Source organism: Canis lupus, chromosome 9 (assembly GCF_011100685.1).
Source record: "Canis lupus familiaris isolate Mischka breed German Shepherd chromosome 9, alternate assembly UU_Cfam_GSD_1.0, whole genome shotgun sequence".
Classification (NCBI taxonomy): Eukaryota; Metazoa; Chordata; class Mammalia; order Carnivora; family Canidae; genus Canis; species Canis lupus.
In genome coordinates, this window is record NC_049230.1 from 30,213,664 (window position 1) to 30,232,950 (window position 19,287).

General features: G+C 38.4%; 1 protein-coding gene across 24 annotated transcripts in view; it reads left to right on the top strand.

Annotated features, from left to right (window-relative positions):
- Positions 1-19,287, top strand: part of STXBP4 (syntaxin binding protein 4) — a 213,656-nt gene that overhangs the window by 175,626 nt on the left and 18,743 nt on the right. For 22 of the 24 annotated variants that reach the window (XM_038547771.1, XM_038547784.1, XM_038547778.1 and 19 more), the window contains one exon: positions 8,942-9,039. In XM_038547771.1, the coding sequence (XP_038403699.1) occupies positions 8,942-9,039 (98 nt within the window). Of the gene's footprint in view, positions 1-3,928; positions 4,035-8,941; positions 9,040-19,287 lie in introns of those variants that run through there. The other 2 variants (XM_038547769.1, XM_038547772.1) reach the window with 2 other exon arrangements.

The following is a 19,287-nucleotide window of genomic DNA, read 5'->3' on the forward strand; positions in this document are numbered from 1 at the left end:
AGGCCTCCATAAATGTGGGCTTCCTTTTCACCTTTCATCTCCCACCTCAAAAAGTAATCTTTCCTTAAATTACTATTGTTCTTAGTTGGCTGAGAAATGGCATTCATTCTTTTCTGTATAAGGAGACAGCTAGAGCTGAAGCAACCATCAAGCCTACTGGTTATCAAACTCTACCAATCTTCCTTAGGGGATGTAAAGTAAGGAAGAGATGTCCAGATGTGAGATTTCTTTTTTTTTTTTTTTTCAGGTGAGATTTCTACCCCTGCCCACTCCTCCACTTCAACTAGATTTCATTTTGTTCACTTGATGTATGAATGCTTCAATTTAGAATTTCATTTTAACAAGAATTCCTCAGACGATGATTACAAACCATGATCTAATATAATACCATTTTAGAGATGAAGAAACAGAGTCTCCAAGTGTAAGGCAACCAATCCTACAGCCATTGGAGACAGAGCACAGGTCCCCTAGGTTATGGTGCTTTCGGTCATTTCAAGCTGTAACACATCACTATGACTGGGGTGGGAATTGTAATGTGATATGAGAGGAAAGCCTCTATCATCCCAGGGAAACACAGAGTTGGCCCGCATTTACACTGAGAGGAGTTTCCCACAAAGAGATTTCAACCAGGAAAATAGTTCTTCTTGTAACCCAAAAGTCATGATGGTTATATAAGCTGCACCATACAGCCAATAGAAGTCCAAACCCCTCTTCTGGGTTTCTTTCTATTCCAAACCTTCATCCTACCTCATGTCAACTGACACAAAATAATCCATATTTTGCTTTCTGCTATAAAAGTTGAGTTTATTTTATTTTACTGAAGATTGAAGGATGGTGTCGATATGTAGGGGGCAGGGGTACAGGTGTCACACAACTAAGCTCATACCTCTATCACACTGGCATCTCTTTCTTAACCTTTCCCTTTATTTCTCCTCACCCCCTCCATTATTGTTGCCACATAAAACTCCAAATTCTCCCATTTTGTAGAGCTATTCCATTTTTCTCCCCTTGAATATCCAATCTATCCAGGTGCTCAATAGATTTGAAAAAGTCTTCATTGCTATCAATAACCACCCATCTTAAAATATAGTTATGGTTATGGATAGAAAAAAGGTTTAATAAAGCCTGAAAATGAATTGTATTCTATTATAGGAAAAACAGAGGCATCTATGAAAAAATGAGAAATTAGTGCAGTGGCCTTAAATATTTCCTACTTAAATTTTACTGCCCTTTGGAGTGCTGTCATAATCCTTGCCACTGTCTTGCCCAGTCCCTGGAGAATGTTAGATTCACCTTAAAACTCACAGCACAGGCTTGGGACCTAATTCTTCTCCTTGGTTCCCTTAAAGCACAGGGAGGGGGGCAATTTCACATTAAGGTAATTAAATAGCTACTGAAATGGTGGACTAAGTAGTCCACCCAACACTCTTAATGAGAACAACTAGAAAATCTAGATATTTTATTTTAATCTGCTCGAAGTCACTGGAGAGCTAAAAAAAATAAAATAAAATAATAATTTTTAAGAAGCAATGAGAAATTATGAGACATTTGAAAAAAGATTGACACCAAGAGAGGTAAATTCAAAAATTGGACCTCTTTACTCTTTTTTTCTTTTTTTGACCTCTTTACTCTTAAAGTATCTGCTTATTCCAGAAGGGTTTGGTAGAGTCCAAGTTACTGAACAGAAATTTTAACAGATTGATTTGAGTTAGAGAAACCAGAATTAGACTCCAGAGTCACCAAAGAAGCACTGATAAACTTTGGAAACCCTATAAGCTCAACATCCTCTGAGTAAGGGTAAAATGGAAGATTAACCCTTTAAGAATTTGAAGCCAAGATTCAAGTCATTTCAGTCCCTGAAATTGAACTAACATGACCGCAGATTTCTAGTGCCTCTGGGATATCTTCCATAAGGAAACATAAATCCTCTTTGGAAAAAGAAAACATTGTCATAAGCCTTTTTCCCCTAATTTTCATCATACAATGCCAGGACATAATAAAAAAGAACAAAGTTCTATGAGAAGACAAGGAAAAACACACAAGAACCAGAGAAAACAGAAAAAGATCCAGGTAGTTCTAGATAATAAAATTATTAGTCAGGACACCTGGGTGGCTCAGCAGTTGAGCGTCTGCCTTCGGCCCAGGGCATGACCCTGGGGTCCCCAGAATTGAGTCCCACAATGGGCTCCCTGCAGGGAGCCTGCTTCTCTCTCTGCCTGTGTCCCTGCCTCTCTCTCTCTCTCTCTCTCTGTGCCTCTAATGAATAAATAAATAAAATCTTTAAAACAAAATAAAATTATTAGTCATAGACTTTAGAATAATAATGCTTATAAAAGGGATAAAAGACAAGATTCTGAGTTTTGGTGGATAATTGGAATCTACAAAAAAATAATCAAATGGAAATTTAGAACTAAAAAAAAAAAAAGTACACAGTAACCAAAAGTAAGAACTCCATGGATGTGTTTAACAGTTGCATTAGGCACAATGTAAAACAAGAAGATAGAAGGAAATATCCAGAATTATTCAAGAAGGAACAAACGCATAAAAATATAGGAGATTTAAGGACATACGAAATACACTGAAGGGGTGCTTTGGGTGGCAGTGTTGGTTAAGCATCTGCCTCTTAGTTTCAGCTCTGGTCGTGATCTCAGGGTCATGAGATAGACCCACACATCTCAGCATGGAGTCTGCTTGAGTTTTTCTCTCCCTTTCCCTCTGCTCCTCCCCCTCGGGCTCTCTCTCTCTCTCAGATAAATAAATAAATATTTTAAAAAATACATTGTAAAGGGCTAACATATGTGTCATGAGTCTCAGAGGGAGAATATAGAAAGAATGAGAAAGAAGAAATATTTGAATGGGGCATTTGGGTGGCTCAGTCAGTTAAGTGTCTGCCTTCAGCTCTGGTCATGATCCTAGGATCCTGGGAGGAAGCCCTACATCGGGCTCCTTGCTCAGCAGAGAACATGCTTCTCCCTCTCCCTCTGCTTGCTGCTCCCCGTGCTTGTGCTCTCTCTCTCTCTCTCTCTGTCAAATAAATAAATAATCTTTTTTTAAAAAGAAATATTTGAAGATATGTTGGTTGATTTTTTAAAAAAAACTAACAAAAGGCATTAAGTCATAAATTCAAGAATTCTTATAAATCCCAAGCAGGACAAAGAAATCCACACTTAGACACATCATAGCAAAACTGCTGATAACCAAAGACAAAAAAAAAAAAAAAAAGATTAAAAATCAGATAGGAGAAAAAGAGAGACATATTACTGTCTCAATAGGAATAATGAAAGACAGAAGACAATAGAATTATTTCTGCAAATATCTTGCCACTTTAGAATACCTAGCAATAATAGCCTTTTAGAATAAAGGTGAAATGAAAATTTTTCAGAGAATAATAGAATTCAGCATATCCATAGCAAATGAAGTTTTTTAGGAGAAAAAAAATTATCCCAGATGGAAGCTTAGAGATGAAGGGAGGAATACAGATCAATTAAAAGAGTAAATATATGGTTACAATTCAGTGGATATTGGCTGCATTAAGCAATAATAATTATGTCTGGTAATTTAAAATATCTGTAAACTTTATTGATATGCAACAATAATAGTATATGAATTAAAAGGTAGAGTTCAAATATTCTGAGGTCCTTGCACTGTACAGAAAGAGTGTAAAAAGTATTAAGTAACACTAACCTTTGTTAGGTTATAGGCACATGTTGTAATGTTTAGGGCAGCCAATCTCCAGGGTGAATGTTTGTGTCGACCCAAAATTCTTATGTTGAATCCCTACTCCCTAGTGGGATTGTATCAGGAGATAGGGACTTTGGGAGGTAATTGGAATCAAATGAGGTCATGAGTAGAGCCACCATGAATGAGACTAATGCCCTTCTAAGAGTCATGAGAGAGCTTGTTTTCTCTCTCTCTCTCTTTCCACCAGATAAGAATATGGGAGAGAATTTGGCCCATCTGCAACCCAGAAGAGGTCTGTCACCAGAACCCAACCATGCTGACACCATGATCTGTATCTTCCAGCCTCCAGATCTGTGAGAAATAAATTTCTACTGTTGATAAGCCACCCAGTTTATGGTATTTTGTTAGAATAGCTGAAATTGACTAAGATACCACCAATAGATTAGTACAAGTATTTAACAAGCTATAAGAAAAGGAAAATGAAACTGAAAAAATTCAATCAGTATAAAAGAAGATAAGAAATAAAGAATACAGAAAGATACATTGGTTGGCATAACCAGGAAGCTTGCAATAAATAAAATGAGAGATTCAAACCGAAGATAACAGTGATAAATTAATGTTAATGGACCAAATGTTCCAATTAAAGGCAAAGATTTCCAGGTTTTATAATAAAACAAAGCTCAACTATCAACTGTTCACAAGAGTCATCTGAAACATGGAGATATTGTAAAAGGATGTAAAAAGTGGGCAGCCCGGGTGGCTCGGCAATTTGGCTCCGCCTTCAGCCCAGAGCATGATCCTGGAGACCCCGGATCTGAGTCCCAGTCGGGCTCCCTGCATGGAGCCTGCTTCTCCCTCTGCCTGTGTCTCTGCCTTCAGTTAGCACATCCCTATAAGGAGTGCGCTATTGGGACACCTGGGTGGCTCAGCAGTTGAGCTTCTGCCTTAAGCTCAAGTCCTGATCCTGGGATCCGGGATTGAGTTCCACATTGGGCTCCCTGTGAGGAGCCTACTTCTCCCTCTGCTTATGTCTCTGCCTCTCTCTTTCTGTATCTCTCATGAATAAATAAATAGTTTAAAAAATTTTTTTAATAAATGTATTATAAAAGTAGAAAGACAGAAAGTGATGAGCTAAGCAATCATCTCAAGAAATCAGAAATAGAAGAGCAAGTTTCAAAGAAAATGGAATAAAGGAGAAAAATAGTAGAAGCAAAAATTATGGAGAGAACAAACTTAGAATAATCAGCAAAGACCAAAGTTGATCTTTTGAAAAGAGTAATAAAATTGACTAGCTAGTAATAAAAGTAACTATCTAGCAAAACTGATCAAGAGAAAACAGAAGAAAAATAACCTTTGTTAGGTAAGAAAAAAGAAAAAAATAATTACAGATCTTACAGATAGTAAAAAGATAACATGAGAATATTATAAACAGTTTAGGTCATTAAATGTTAAACTTTGATAAAATAGAAAAATTAACATTAAAAATACAATTTATTAAAACTAACATGGGAGAAAATGGGATATCTCAATCATCCTATAACATCAAAGAAATTTAATCCATAATTTTAAACTTCCTACAAAGAAAACTCAGTGCCAAATAGCTTCACTGGTATATCCTACCAAACATTTAAAGAAGACATAGCCAATTATATACAAACTGTTTCAGAGAACAGCATGAAATTGAAAAGACCCAAATTTATTTTATGAAGCCAACAAAATCGTTATGCCAAAATCTGACATGGGCATTACAAGAAATGAACAGGACAGGATCATCTCAGTCCTGAAGATGCAGAAAATCATAAACAACATATAAGGAAATCAAATACAGCGGTGTTTATAAAGACTTCATGTATTATGACCAAGAAAGGTTTATTCTGAGAAAGCAAGATCGGCTTAATGTCCAAAAACTTGAACAGTTCACTCACCACATTAACAAAATACAGGCTAATTATCATATTTTCATCTCAATGGAGAAAAAGCATTTAAGAAAAAGAAGTTCATCTCCATTTTGTGATTTTAAAATCTCATGGCAAGCCCCAAATAGGAATTTTCTTAATCTTATAAAGGGCACCCATACAAAAAATCCACAGCAAAAATCACACTTAGCGGTGAAACATCCTATGATGTACCATCACCTTCAGAACAAATCCAGGCTGCTTTGTCTTTTGCTGTCTCCACACATGAGTCCTGAGCCCTGGCCATGGACAATAATTTGAAGCTTCCCAAACTGCAAGATTATGTAGACCAACCCCGTTGCACACATTCTCTATTAAACAGAGGTCCTGTTGCTATTGCACCAAGTAATTATTTATAAGCACCTCTCAAATTATTGCTGCCATTAAAACATAAATGAATTTATTACCAAAAATATGAATTAAACAAGTACTTCAGGACAAATATGAATTTTCAGGATAAAAACAGTATGTGGAAAGAAAAGCTCTAGCTATATTTCAAGCTACCATCAACAGGGAAAAGAGATTTTAAGAACTAATTGCTCCACCATGTATTAATCTTTTGAATACAAATCAAATTAGAAGAAACTTGGGTGGTTTTGTTTAGTAAATCAAAGCATTTAGTGTTGTAAAAAGCTAAGTATATAAGGAAAATATATTGTTACTGGAATTCAAATGGGAAAAATATGCAATGCAATTGCATATGCCTCAGATCCTAAAAGATGCATGATGTTTACATCAAAAGAACCCAAAAAGAAGTATGAGAAGAAGGCTAATACGAGGATAAAAAAATGAAAAAAAAATAAATAAATAAAAAAATAAAAAAAATGAACTCCTGACTTCGAGAAGAGGTAATAAAACGACAGAATCATTTTATCTGTGTTGTAGTGCATGGTCTTTGGAGGCAGACCAATCTGGGGAAAACTACACAAGATCCTTGTCATCTTCTACCAATCAGTTAACCTGTCGGAGGACCTGTTGTCACGAAGTTTAAAATGGCAGATGGATGTGATGTAAGTCTTCCCCCCACCAACCAAAAAAAAAGGTCTTTTTTTCTCCACTCATTCCTCTTGCTCCACTTCAAAGCTACATCCTCATTTTCCAAGATGACAAAAAGAACAAGACAAGATGCTCCAAAATTTCCTTAAGAGATCCAAAATTAAAAGCTCATTCCTCAAATTAAAAGAGACAAAGAAAAAAATAAAAGAGACAAAGAAACCACAAAAGGTAACCATTCAAATGAGCCTCACAAGCTTTGGGGCTAAGGAATTCACTAATGGAAAAGAACTGCTTTATGCAGATAGAGTTATTTTGCAAATCTGTTCCAGACCTCTGCTGAAGTTTCTGCCTCCCTCGGGAATGTATTGCCATCATTAATGCACACTGGAATGGCCAGCATTCCCTCCAACTGGCTGTGCACAAAAGTAGGTTGCATACTCACTCACAGAAGGATGATTTGCAAAAGGAGACCAGAGAAGCAGGGTGTTCATGCGTGTGCAAAAACCTTGCCGAGAAGATGACGTGTTACATTAGAGGTGATCAAGCTTCAGAAGGAACCAAGAAAACTCAATTATGCTGTTAAGAATGTGCACAGCCAAGTATGTGCTGAAGTGTGCTCTTCCCTTGATTCTTGCCAAAAGGGCTAATGTGCAGCACTACTTATTATGTTATTGTTGATTTTTTTAAACTCCAAGGCTCTGTGGAACCCTTTAGTAGAATGTCAGAGACTAAGACAAGTCCCAGATCTTGTGAGCCAACCCAAACCTGGCTGGGCTCAGAGACAGATGATATGCCATCTGGGGGCTGGCCTCTGTTCCTCTCAGAATGGCTTTGGGAGATGAGGACATGTCATTGACAAAGCTTCCTCCCAAGGGTATGAGGGTGTGTATTGAGAGGACACATCTGAATTTCTTCCAGGGAAGGCTGCCAAGAATCCAGAGGTGGGAGGAAGGAGCCATCTAGAGAAAGGGATGGCTGCAAAGGAGATAAGCTTCAGCCCTCCAGAGTTGTCAATCAGGGATTTAGAGGGGCTTAGAATGAAAGCAACACAGAGGAAATAAAACTTTCATAACCACCTTTAGGACAGGCAGACATAATAATTAAAGATCTTTGCTCTGGCTGAAGAGCCCAGAATGATCACATCACAGTTACTCTAGACACCATGCTGATCTCTACATGCATTATCTCATTTAATCTTAATGATGTCCTTGCAGCAGGGACTATATCTCCTCCATTTTACAGATGGGAAAATTGAGGCTTTAGAGAGATAAATGATCATAATGCAGCTAGATCAAGACCTAAAAGCAGTGAACATTGATTCATAACTGGATGCTGCCTTGCCATTGAGAATAATCCACTGCTTGATGAGGAGGTGTTTAGCACCCCAGAAGCATTCAGTAAATGGTTATTAATGAAATAACTTATGTTGAATAGGGCAGATCAGTACTTATTATAAGGGTCAGCACGGGATTATTAGAGACCTGGTGTTAATCATCTATGTGACTTTGGGCAAATTGCTGGACCATTCTGGGCTGCATTTTTCTAAAAGGAGTTTAGACTAGATGCTTTCTGGGTTATGAGACAATGATGAATGAGTCATATGGTGAGCCACCATTTAAAATAAGCTACCTGCTGAGTGATTATTTGGGCTTACATAGGTCCCTAATAAATTCTGTGCTTAAATCCAAAAAAAAAAAAAAAAAAAAAAAAAAAAAAAAATAAAATAAAATAAGCTACCCCACTACTCATCAAGTCTAACCAGAGCCCCAGTGTAACTTTGACCCAAGTCCCTTCAGCTGTATGATGAAATTGCTTCTCTTCAAGAGAAAAAAAAAAAAAAATGCGTGGGGCCGGAAAGCACATGCATTTTTCTAGAGCACCCTGTGGCTTGGTTGGAGAGGACACTACCATTAACAGAAGGGCCTTTTATCACAGTTGCCACTCCATTGTCAGTGACCAGATTGTCCCATTTGTCTCCATCAAGAGCACTGCAGCCACACTGGATTTTAAAGGACCTTATGAAGGGCTTCTCTCTGCTCAGCCTGATGGCTCTTTTCTGGCAATTGAAATGCAGAGTTCTTTTCTATCAAATGGCTACATAAGGACAGGAAAAACCTATTAGAATGTGCTCAGAGCACAACTGTGATCTTGAATGTTTTCAGATGCTCCTTTTCTCTTCTTTAAAAAAAAAACAACCTTTTTTTTTTTCTTACAGCCATTAAATAATAATAGCTCATGGGCAGAATTTATTGGACTATAGAACTTGTTGTTATGTGCTATGACCTAACCATACAACATCTTTTTCTCAGTTACCACCTGACTGCTTCCAGACATGTTCATTCCCTCTATCCAGTCTCCATCAAAGCCTCCTCCTTTGGAAAACCTCCCTTGAGTCCATCAGGCAGATGTGAGTACTTTTTGTAGGAATGAATTATACTTGAGGCCAGGACCCATGATTTCTCTCCTGCCATTCTCAATATCTCATAAAATGCCTGGTGCAAGGTAGGCATTGAATACATATTTGGTGAACAGATGTTGAAAGGATGCTTCAAAAAATCAATTACAGCTGTAAGTAGTAGATTAAATGAGGTATAAGTTATGAGAATATATATTTTTAAATAATGGTTATTGATGGGTCTGTAGCCAAACAATAATTATACTGATGACCATTTTTTTCTTTAGACTTTATGAAATATGTGACTTGAACAGACTCTGAGCTGGGAGAGGGGGACATATATATTTCTTGACAATCCAAACACGTTTGTATCAGAGCTTACGTTGAGTCTTAACCCAGTTCATACCACCAATGAAAGGATCAATCAGCAAGCATCTACAAGAATAGCCATCAGTGCCCTGATCTAGTGCCCATCTAGTGCCCTAGATCTGAGAAAGATGGAATGAGCCACAGTCAAGTTACATGCCCAACCTGGAAAGAAGTGGCATGGTGTGGAAGAGTGAAGTTTGAGTTCTGAATGACTCGTGTTAAAATAAATCTATACAAGGAATTAAATTAAGAATATCACTCTTCTCAAACTCTGACCAGATAGTTCTGTGGCCCTATTCAGAGACCAAGTTCCTGCCTTGAAGAACAGATGCCAGAGAGAAAATATGAAAGAATCCTCTATCCCCTACAAAGGGAGATGTGATTCTGTGAAAGGAGTGACTATAAATACAGTTAGATGTGGGTTGAAATCCTGCCTTTGAGTAACTCTGTGACCTTGGTCATGCTAGTTACCCTCTGGGCATCATTCTTTATCACTAGAAAGGTAGAGATAGTAACACTTGTCACATATTTTGAAAGTAGGCAATAAATGTTACTTTCCTTCTCTCCAGGCAGTAGGCCAGTAGAGGGGGAAACTGATAGGGAAACTTCTTAAACTAGAAAGAAATTGGCCAGATTTCCAACCGGGAAAGGTTTACTGTTGAAATAAATTGTTCGTGGAAAGAAGCCACAAAGGTAGGTAAATTAGGGCTCTGGACCCAATTCCAATGTGGAAAGTGGGACAAGCTTTCCCAGACAGCACCAAGTTCTCTGGATGCCAATTGGGTGTTTTATAATTCAACTGAATTCTAACACTCCCTATGCAGAAGTAGCACTGGATTCCACAGGTTGAGGGCTCAGTCCCATGAAACTGACTCTCACACTCCCTCAGCCTTCAGATGTCAGTCACCAACTCAGGTCATTATCTGCTTCTGATCAACTAGCTGTAAATCAAATGTTCTCAAGACCCCTCCTTAGGTTGGATTAAAGTTCTGTGAGAACAACTCAGAGAACTCAGAGAAACATTTTACTTACTAGATTACAACAGCCAAGAAAAGAGAATCTGAATGACCAAATATATATTTCTTATAAATCACAATATCACAGTAGAAATCTTCAGAAAGTAGAATTTGTGTCAAATCACTCATTTTAATTCTACAGATATTTACTGAACACCTACTATATGAGAGATCTTGTTCTGGGCCCTCAGGACATGGGGAGAAATAAGAGACAATCCCTGCTAGCAATAAGTTCACAAGGTGTCAGAAAAGACATTCATTGAAGATGCATATATAAGTGATGAGCATTTTGAAGTGTGCTATGAAAGCACATGGGAGCACAAGATCTCGTCTATACTGTCAAAGATTGCTTATCAGAAAGTTCCACTGATGCTGAGAACAAATGAATGAATAAGGATAAAATGATAGATTTTGTGTTTTTTACCACTCAAATTATGCGGATATTTCTTGCATTCCTACTATGTGCTAAACCTTGAGGAAACAGATAAGAAACTCTAAAGGTCTCTGCTCCTCCAAGGCCTCAAAATCCACTAGAGAAGAATAAAATAAACTGAAGAGAAGCCAAATCCTATCATAAATAAAAAGCTTTAAAAACAGGGGAGGGAATGGTGGATCTGCTCTCCCAAGGGGAGATGAAAAGCATGCCAAGGAGGGAATCCAGCATTGGGGTTTGGATGACAATTTCCATGCTACCCCCTGGGCTTTTACACTGTGAATATAAGTGATGCCTGCAGTGCCAGCTGGTATTGTTAACAACTTGAAGCATTAATGTAATACAGTGATGCCCTCAGAAAATAAATAGAGCTGATAAAGAAATTAACGTGTTCAAAAATAAATGTATCATCTGCTGACTTGTTCACATCTTCACACACGGTAGAGTTTACTCAGAGCTAGAAAGAAAGAATACAGTTTAGCATTAAAGTTAAATTCACAAGTGATAGCGGAGGGAAGATCATTGTCCCCTCTGCAACCTCATATAGGAAGTGACTGGAGAGCTTCCATTTCTAGGGCCCTTTCCTGTTTTCAAACTACCTGCACATTCAAATCATTTGCTATGTCCAAGAAGTCCTAAAAACAATGAGTGTCCTTCCCATTCTATAGTTAAGGAAGCTGAGACTCAGGAAGAATAAGCCATTTCTAGTGTCACATGCTGGAGAGTGGTGAAGGGAATATTGGAACCCAAGTTTTCCCTCTAATGATCTCTGAATACCCCAGGCTAGTGCTTTTCAAACTCTAATTTGCATGTAAGCCACCTGGGAGTCAAAATGCAGAGCAGGATTCCTAAGTCTGTGGTGAGGCCTGCAGTTACTGTACTTCCAACAGGCTCCATGATGCTGATGCTACTGGGGAAAGGGCACTCTTCATCATGAAAGAGAGTCATGGTCTATATATTTCAGAAGAAATTATCTTGAAGGATTATGACAGTGGATCATCCATTTTTCTCAAAATAACAATTTTTATCTAAATAATACCTATTCTCCTTTGACCTTTCTGGGGCCATGGAAGACTATAGTTGATTACCCTAGTCCTTATTCTTGTCTAGGTCTCTTCTGTCTCTTTCTAGGTCTAATGCACTCTCGACTCTCTGACTCTATTATCCTCTCTCTTGTGCTGGACCATCAAACCACATCCTTGAGTTAACAGTAATGGGTTGTATTGTGTCTTGCCTTCTGAGCAAAGGCCCACTCAACATGCTGCCTTGCTATATAATAGGCAATGACAATTCATCTTCATAATTCAATCAATACATACTCACTAACTGCCCCAAAGTGCCCAGGAGGTACATGCTTCAGGATGGCCTGCCTAGAAATGAGATATAAAATGGTTTGGGAAAAAAAAAAAAAAAAAAAAAAAAAAAAAAAAACAACCTCCCATGACAATCCACTCTCAATAGGAAGCAAAGGAGCTGCTGAGCCAAGCATAATCTACTCATTCTTCATAAATGTGTTAATCAAGTCAGATAACTCCTTTACTCCACCCATCCCCTCCAAGGTGCAACAAGCACAAGGGAGGAAAGTAGGTTTCTTACTCCCAATTGAGTGCCTTCTGCATGGAAATAAATACCTGAAGAGGGGAAAAATCACTCTTCCCAAGAGTGATTAGCCTCCATTTTAATAAGAATTTCTAGGAATTTGCTAAACACTTTATTTGGATTACTTCATTTAATCCTCACAGTCATTCTCTGAAGTTTCTACTGTTTTGCAGATGAAGATACTCAGGCTTAGAGGGGTTAACTAACTTTCCAGTGCCCCATCCTTGTGTGTGGTGAAGCCAGGATCCAAACCCAAACCAGTGTGACCCCTGGTTCTATATCTTTGGCACTGTACCAAAACAGCCCCTCTAACAAGGGAACTGACATCAAGAGAAGTTAATTTACTCAGATACTAATTGGTAGACCCAGATTTCAAATGTGAAATCACATCTGTCTGACTGCAAATACCATGTACTTAAGCACTACACAAATGCACAAGAGACCTAAGAAAAATTTGAGTGCCAACAAACTTCAGAAAAGAGAATGTGAATTTATCCTGGAGCACTCATGAAAGCTACATAGAGGACTGGTGTTTTGTGATGGGTATTCAAAGATAAGCAGGATATGTTTTGAGAAAGGCATTCCAGTATGAAAGGCCAACATGAATTCTAGATTGTTGATCAGGGAGTAAGCTTAGAAGACATCCACTCTATGAGGAATGTGAGGAATCAGGGACCTAGCATGTAGGGATGAGTAAAGGAGAGAGAAGTGAGGCGACCAGAGTAGATGAAGGGATCATGTGTACAGGAATCAGAAATAATGTTGAATAAATGAGCCCAACTGTGAAGACTTTAAGCCAGGCAAAAAAGTGTGGGTTGTCTGATTCTTGAGCACAGTATGAGAGAACAACCGGCCACAGAATCTGTCAGCAGTATCTGTCATGATTTGGAGAATGACAAGCCCTAATTTAAGAAACCCAGTGAGGAACCTGGTGAGGACCTCAGTCCAAAAAGGTGGTGATGAGGGCCTGCACTCAGCTAGTAAAAGACAAACAGGAAGGAAGAAGTGGCTCCGAGAGTCATTCTTAAGCCATCTGCAATTTGGTGATATGAATGTCTGAAAGAATGGAGAGAAAAGAACAAGTTTCTAAGCTGGAGACTTGAAATTGTCATTTGAAAAAATGGGAGAAATAGATATTTATCTTTGGAACCACCCATCTCTTCTTTCTGAGCCTCCTCCCTGACCCCTCTTCACCTGCACCAAGATTTGATCGCAGGAAAGGGCCTAATTAATCCCTACTGCAGATTTGTATGACAGGCAAAGACTAAGGCATCACTACTCTCAGGAAGAAAAGCATTGACAATTGAAAGGTGTTTTTTAGTTGTCCCAATTAAAGAAATCCAGGCACAAGCAGCCAACAGAGGAGGAATCTGAGAGAAAAGGGGGATGGTGCTGTGTCAGGCCTTCCTCTGGCATGATGCTCCTAATGTGCCAGGCACTCTCCTGAACACCTACATATATACCTGCATTGAACCCTAAAAACAATCCCATGAGGCTGACACTATGGTCCCCACTCTAGAGATGAAGGATGAGGCATAAAGAGTTATACCTTGCCCCAAAGTACATCACCAAGAAGTGATAGAGCCAGGATATGAGCCCAGGCAGGCTGGCTCTTACAAGATTAGTCTTGATGACAAAATCAGAAGTTGAGGCAGTACAGTAAAACTATTGTAACAGCACTTTTGAAACTTTTTTAAACAATAGAAATTCTTATTTGACTTATTCCAAGTTATATCTTACCCAGGAGATAAATGATGGATAGATAAATAGATGATAGCTAGATAGCTAGATAGCTAGATAGCTAGATAGCTAGATAGATAGATAGATAGATTGATAGATATAGCTGAACTATACCAGGTCAAGGGAACAGAGTGACAGGAATCTGGAGCTCTTTGTACATGACCTGTCCTTTTTCCCACATTGCTGACTCTAAAGCTCCTGCATGGTTCCATGGAAACGCAATCTAAACATGAGTACAGGGCAGCCCCGGTGGCTCAGCGGTTTAGCGCCACCTTCAGCCAGGGTTGTGATCCCACGTCGGGCTCCCTGCATGGAGCCTGCTTCTCCCTCTGCCTGTGTCTCTGCCTCTTTCTCTCTCTGTGTCTCTCATCAATCAATAAATAAAATCTTTAAAATAAAAAAAAATAAACATGAGTACATTGCAAAGCATCTAATTACTTGCCCCTCCTGCTCAAAAATATATACAAGGAGAAGCAGAGATTGAAATATCCCCTTATTCATAGACCCAATCTGCTAATGGCTAGATTAGAAAATGCTGTAGGGTCTCCTACTACCCTCTCTGAACTAACTCACAGGTGCAGATAGAGGACACAAACATCTATTACAAGTTCAGGCAGGTTGGAGGTCAAGAGAATGAGAGGCAAGAGACTTGGCTATACATGAATCTTGTCTAGAAGAGAAATGTTAGGATTTCACTCTTCTAATCCACCTCACACATTGCTGGGAGAGAGGAGTAGATAAGCAGGGTGACTTTCACAACTCTAGGGGCACCATTCCCATAGAATACAATCTGAGTGATGTCCTTGGATGGAGAGATTGGTGGTATATTCACAGTATGTAATGACCCATAGAGCCCAAGTGTCAACCAATCAAAATGAGACCTGACCATTAAGTAGTCATACTTGTGCATATCACCTTAAAATCAACGTGGAGAGGGAAAATGGATGAGAAAGGTTAAAATATGGTGGACATCACACAATTAGAGCACTTCTGACAAGCCACCTTACTGTTCACCAGTCATTGATTAGGTGCCCACCCTGGTCCAATTAGTAGGATCAAAATCAACTAATACTCATATGGTGCCTTAGATGAGACTGTGGAGCTGAGGGGCTATTCTGAGTCTCAGCTTTTCCAGTTTACCTTTGTGCATCCAGAAAAATCTTTAAAGCCCAGTTCAAAAGCCTCTTAACCTCCATGAAGGCTTCTTTGCTTACCCTGAATGCAGATGTTGTTTCTCTTCTATATAGGCTCTCTTAACAGTTTCTATGATACTTTTACCCTTTAATTATGCTTTTTTAATGCCCATCTTTTCTTTGCCAGATTATACTATAAACTCCTTAAGGACAGGGAGTATGCTTTATTCATCTCTGTATGCCCGTGATTCTCATCCAGTGGTGATTTCAATTATCACAGTTTGGAGTAAATATGGTGGAAGGTGGAGGGTGCTCTTGGCATCTGGTGTGTAGAGGACAAGGATGATGTCAAACATCCTACAGTGCACAAGACAGCTGCCCCCTCCCTGCCCTCAATATCCTATATGTTCAGAATGTCAATGGTACCAAGGTTGAGAAATTCTTCTGTATCCCTAGTACTTGGCATATAGTAGGTGTTTAATAAATGTTTTCTCAGTGAATAAATGGATAAATGAATGGTTTGTATTTTCCTAAGTAGATTATCTCTTACCTGAATCCCCGGTATGGATTGGCTCAGGGATGATGTGATTTGTATCTATGGATGGATGGTCAGTCATGATGACTTGCATTTTATAAGATGACACATGATTAGTCTGCTTCTTTCTCCCCTTCAATGATTATCCATTGCCTATAGATTAAAATGCATACCCCTAAGGATGGCAAACAAGGCCCTCCATGACCAACGCCTGCCTACCATGTGCCACTCCCTACAACATGTCCCATTCTGTAAGTGTTGGACAAGCCAGTGGATCTGCAGTTGGTACATAAATAGCTAAGTAATAATACAGTTATAGTGAAGAATGTACATACATCCCAGAATGTTTGTAATAAATCCAGCCAATGATTTTCCTTATTGATAGTTCTTAATATAATAAGGGAGACCCTTAGACCTGTGGATGCCAAACTAGGATGCCATGAACCAGTGGTTCTTAAATCTAGCTTCATATTAAAATCATCTGGAGAGCTATTAAAACATTAAGACAGTTAAACACTTCAGGCCCAACCAATTAAATCAGAATCTCTTGGCAGGTAGGGAGAGAAGGGCATGATTCAAGACAAAACAAAACTACCCTGTTTTGCGCAATGTCTAATGTACAAGAAAATTGCCATGTAGATTGTCAGCTTTTCACAGATGGGAACTTTCCAAAGATGTCAATGGTCATAGGAAAATGTGGTTTCCCACCAAAATGAAAGTGACCAATGAAAATCTTCTCCTTTAAACAGAATGGGAGGGAGAGTGGGGCACAGTTTCACACAGTGGGAACCAAGCTAAGGGAACATACACTGGAAAAATTGACCTGATTTCCTTTAGAAATTCAGACTAGGACAGTGTAGGGAGGATTGTGGCCTAGCTGGATTTGGGAATGCCAAACCCTCTGGTTTCCTCTCAACTTGTTCTTCAGTTATGGGAACTATATGATGCACAAGTGTGGTGTGACTGTTCATAGATACTACGTTGAACTAATGATAGTGAACTAATGATAGAGATCTTAACTATTTTTTATTTCTTATTTTGATGAGAGTCTCAATGAGGAGTGCACATCAAAATTATCAAGGAAGAATTTTGAAATAAAAATCTCTGGACATAGAACCCATGGTTTTTGGTTCTTTACCATAAATTCCATGAGTGATTTTTCAGGGTTCACTCCTTGGTTAATTGTCCCTACTTTAAATAAACCAGCATCTGATATAAAATCGGTTCACCAGTTCATCAGACTTAAAAGCAAACAAGAAAGACCAGTATCCAAAGAAAAAGAAAAAAGGAAGAAAGAATAGTATCATCTTCTGAATGTACTGAATTCCTGTTTTGAGATGGTTCACTTCTAAAGGCATTTATTCCTAAGTAAACTAAAAGGTATGACTTGGAGACCAAGTGGCAGACAGCTCATCCAGGACATGAACTGCAAGTAGGCAATGTTCTGTTAATAATGCCAGCATCTGTTCTGCATTTTCAACTGGAAAGCAAGTATTTCCCATCTAACTCCACCAATTCAGTCTTTGGAGTACTAATAAAGGCTGTGACAGATTCTCTCTTTCCACGCCAATGAATTGGGTTGGCCCTTTACAATCACTAAGATTAATTTACAGAAATATTTAATAAAAATCTTTCAAGGAAAAAAAGACCATGAGATGCTTGTGGATTGGAGCATTGGGCACATGCAGCTAACATCACATCTATGCCAATGGCCATTTGCCATTCTGTTTTAGGTCTACATCTGCTGCTGCTTAGCAAAAATTCCATTCACAGCTGTCCAGATGAATCAAATGTCCAATTAGCATTTCTTGCTCGGTGACAGGATTCTGCCCAGAACAAAAATTTTAAAACAGAAAGCACAACAGAACAGAAACTTCTATTCATATTCTTGCTGAAAACTATACTCTGAATTCTCGGATGTCTTAGGAAAAAAAAAAACTTATAGGAAGCTAACAAAGTCCTTTAACAATGTGTTTTTTCCCTAGATGCAGTTAAGTTCAAAGAATTTCAGTTCATTATATGCATGCCTTCCTGATGAAAAGCCTCAGTCTGTTCTTTCCTGTTCCTCAGTTCTAAAGACCATCAAAATCATAAGTTTGCCATCATGCTACAGATGGAAGATGGAGTTACCTTCCACTAATAAAACCAACTCCTGTTTTCAACTTAAATGTCTAAGATAATAGGAAAATGAATTCAGACTGATCTTCTGATTTTCCTCAGTGGTGATAACCAGAATTTGTTTTGTACTTGTACGTTCAAGTATGCTAAGGTACTTGGCAAAATAATGAATTCCAACTCAAAAAGACTAATTGTAGAATAGCCCAAAATCTACTCATGTCCTCCATTGTTAAAAACCTTTTCAATGGTTTTCTTTTTTTTTTTTTTAAGATTTTATTTATTTATTCATGAGAGACACAGAGAGAGAGAGAGAGACAGAGACACAGGCAGAAGGAGAAGCAGGCTCCATGCAGGGAGCCCAATGTGGGACTCGATCCCAGGACCCCAGGATCATGTCCCGGGGCCAAACGCAGGCACTAAACTGTCCCATTCGATGGTTTTCCAATCTCATGTAGAGAGCATAATTTAGCTTTTAGCTGTCTCCACACTCATTGTGAGCCTGTTTCGTCTTGGTTTCCATGACCCAGACACTGGCCTAATTTCAGTTCTCTCTTGCTCAGTAAGCCAACTTCTTCCCTACCGCTGGGCCTTTGCACATACTGTTTCCCCTGAATACTTCCCCTACCTCAGCCTTTTAGAGTTTTACTTCCTGTGATAGTCCTTCTTTGATCATATCTATTTAGCCCCCATCATCCTCCTATTGTAAAATCTAATTCCCTTCTTGGTTTCTTTGTAGCATTTATGATAGGTTGTTAATTTATTTTTTTATTCCTGTACTTATTTTATCTATTTATCTATTTATCTATTTAGCCCCCATCATCCTCCTATTGTAAAATCTAATTCCCTTCTTGGTTTCTTTGTAGCATTTATGATAGGTTGTAATTTATTTTTTTATTCCTGTACTTATTTTTGCCTTTATCTCCAACTAGAAGGATGATCATAAAAGCCAGAGCTTAAGTTATTCTTGTTCATCATATCTCCACTGCCTAGCACAGTGCCTTTTACTTAACAGCATCTCAATAAATGTCAGGAATCTTTTAAAATGAATGAGTGAATGTCTGAATTCATGAATGAATGAATGTGAATTAATGTATTAGCAATGTGACCAAATGATCCTTTACAAAGAAAAGGATATTTTTCTTTTTTCAGTCATGGCTAATGAAACTATCTTAGGAGGTCTTTCTAAATTAGGGCTTTTTTTCTTTTTTTTCTATAGAGGAAAACTTTCAAAGGGACTTAACTTCCATAATAATAACTGCCATTTGTATAGCACTTTGTAGCTCACAAAGTATTTCCTTATACTTAACCATTATCATC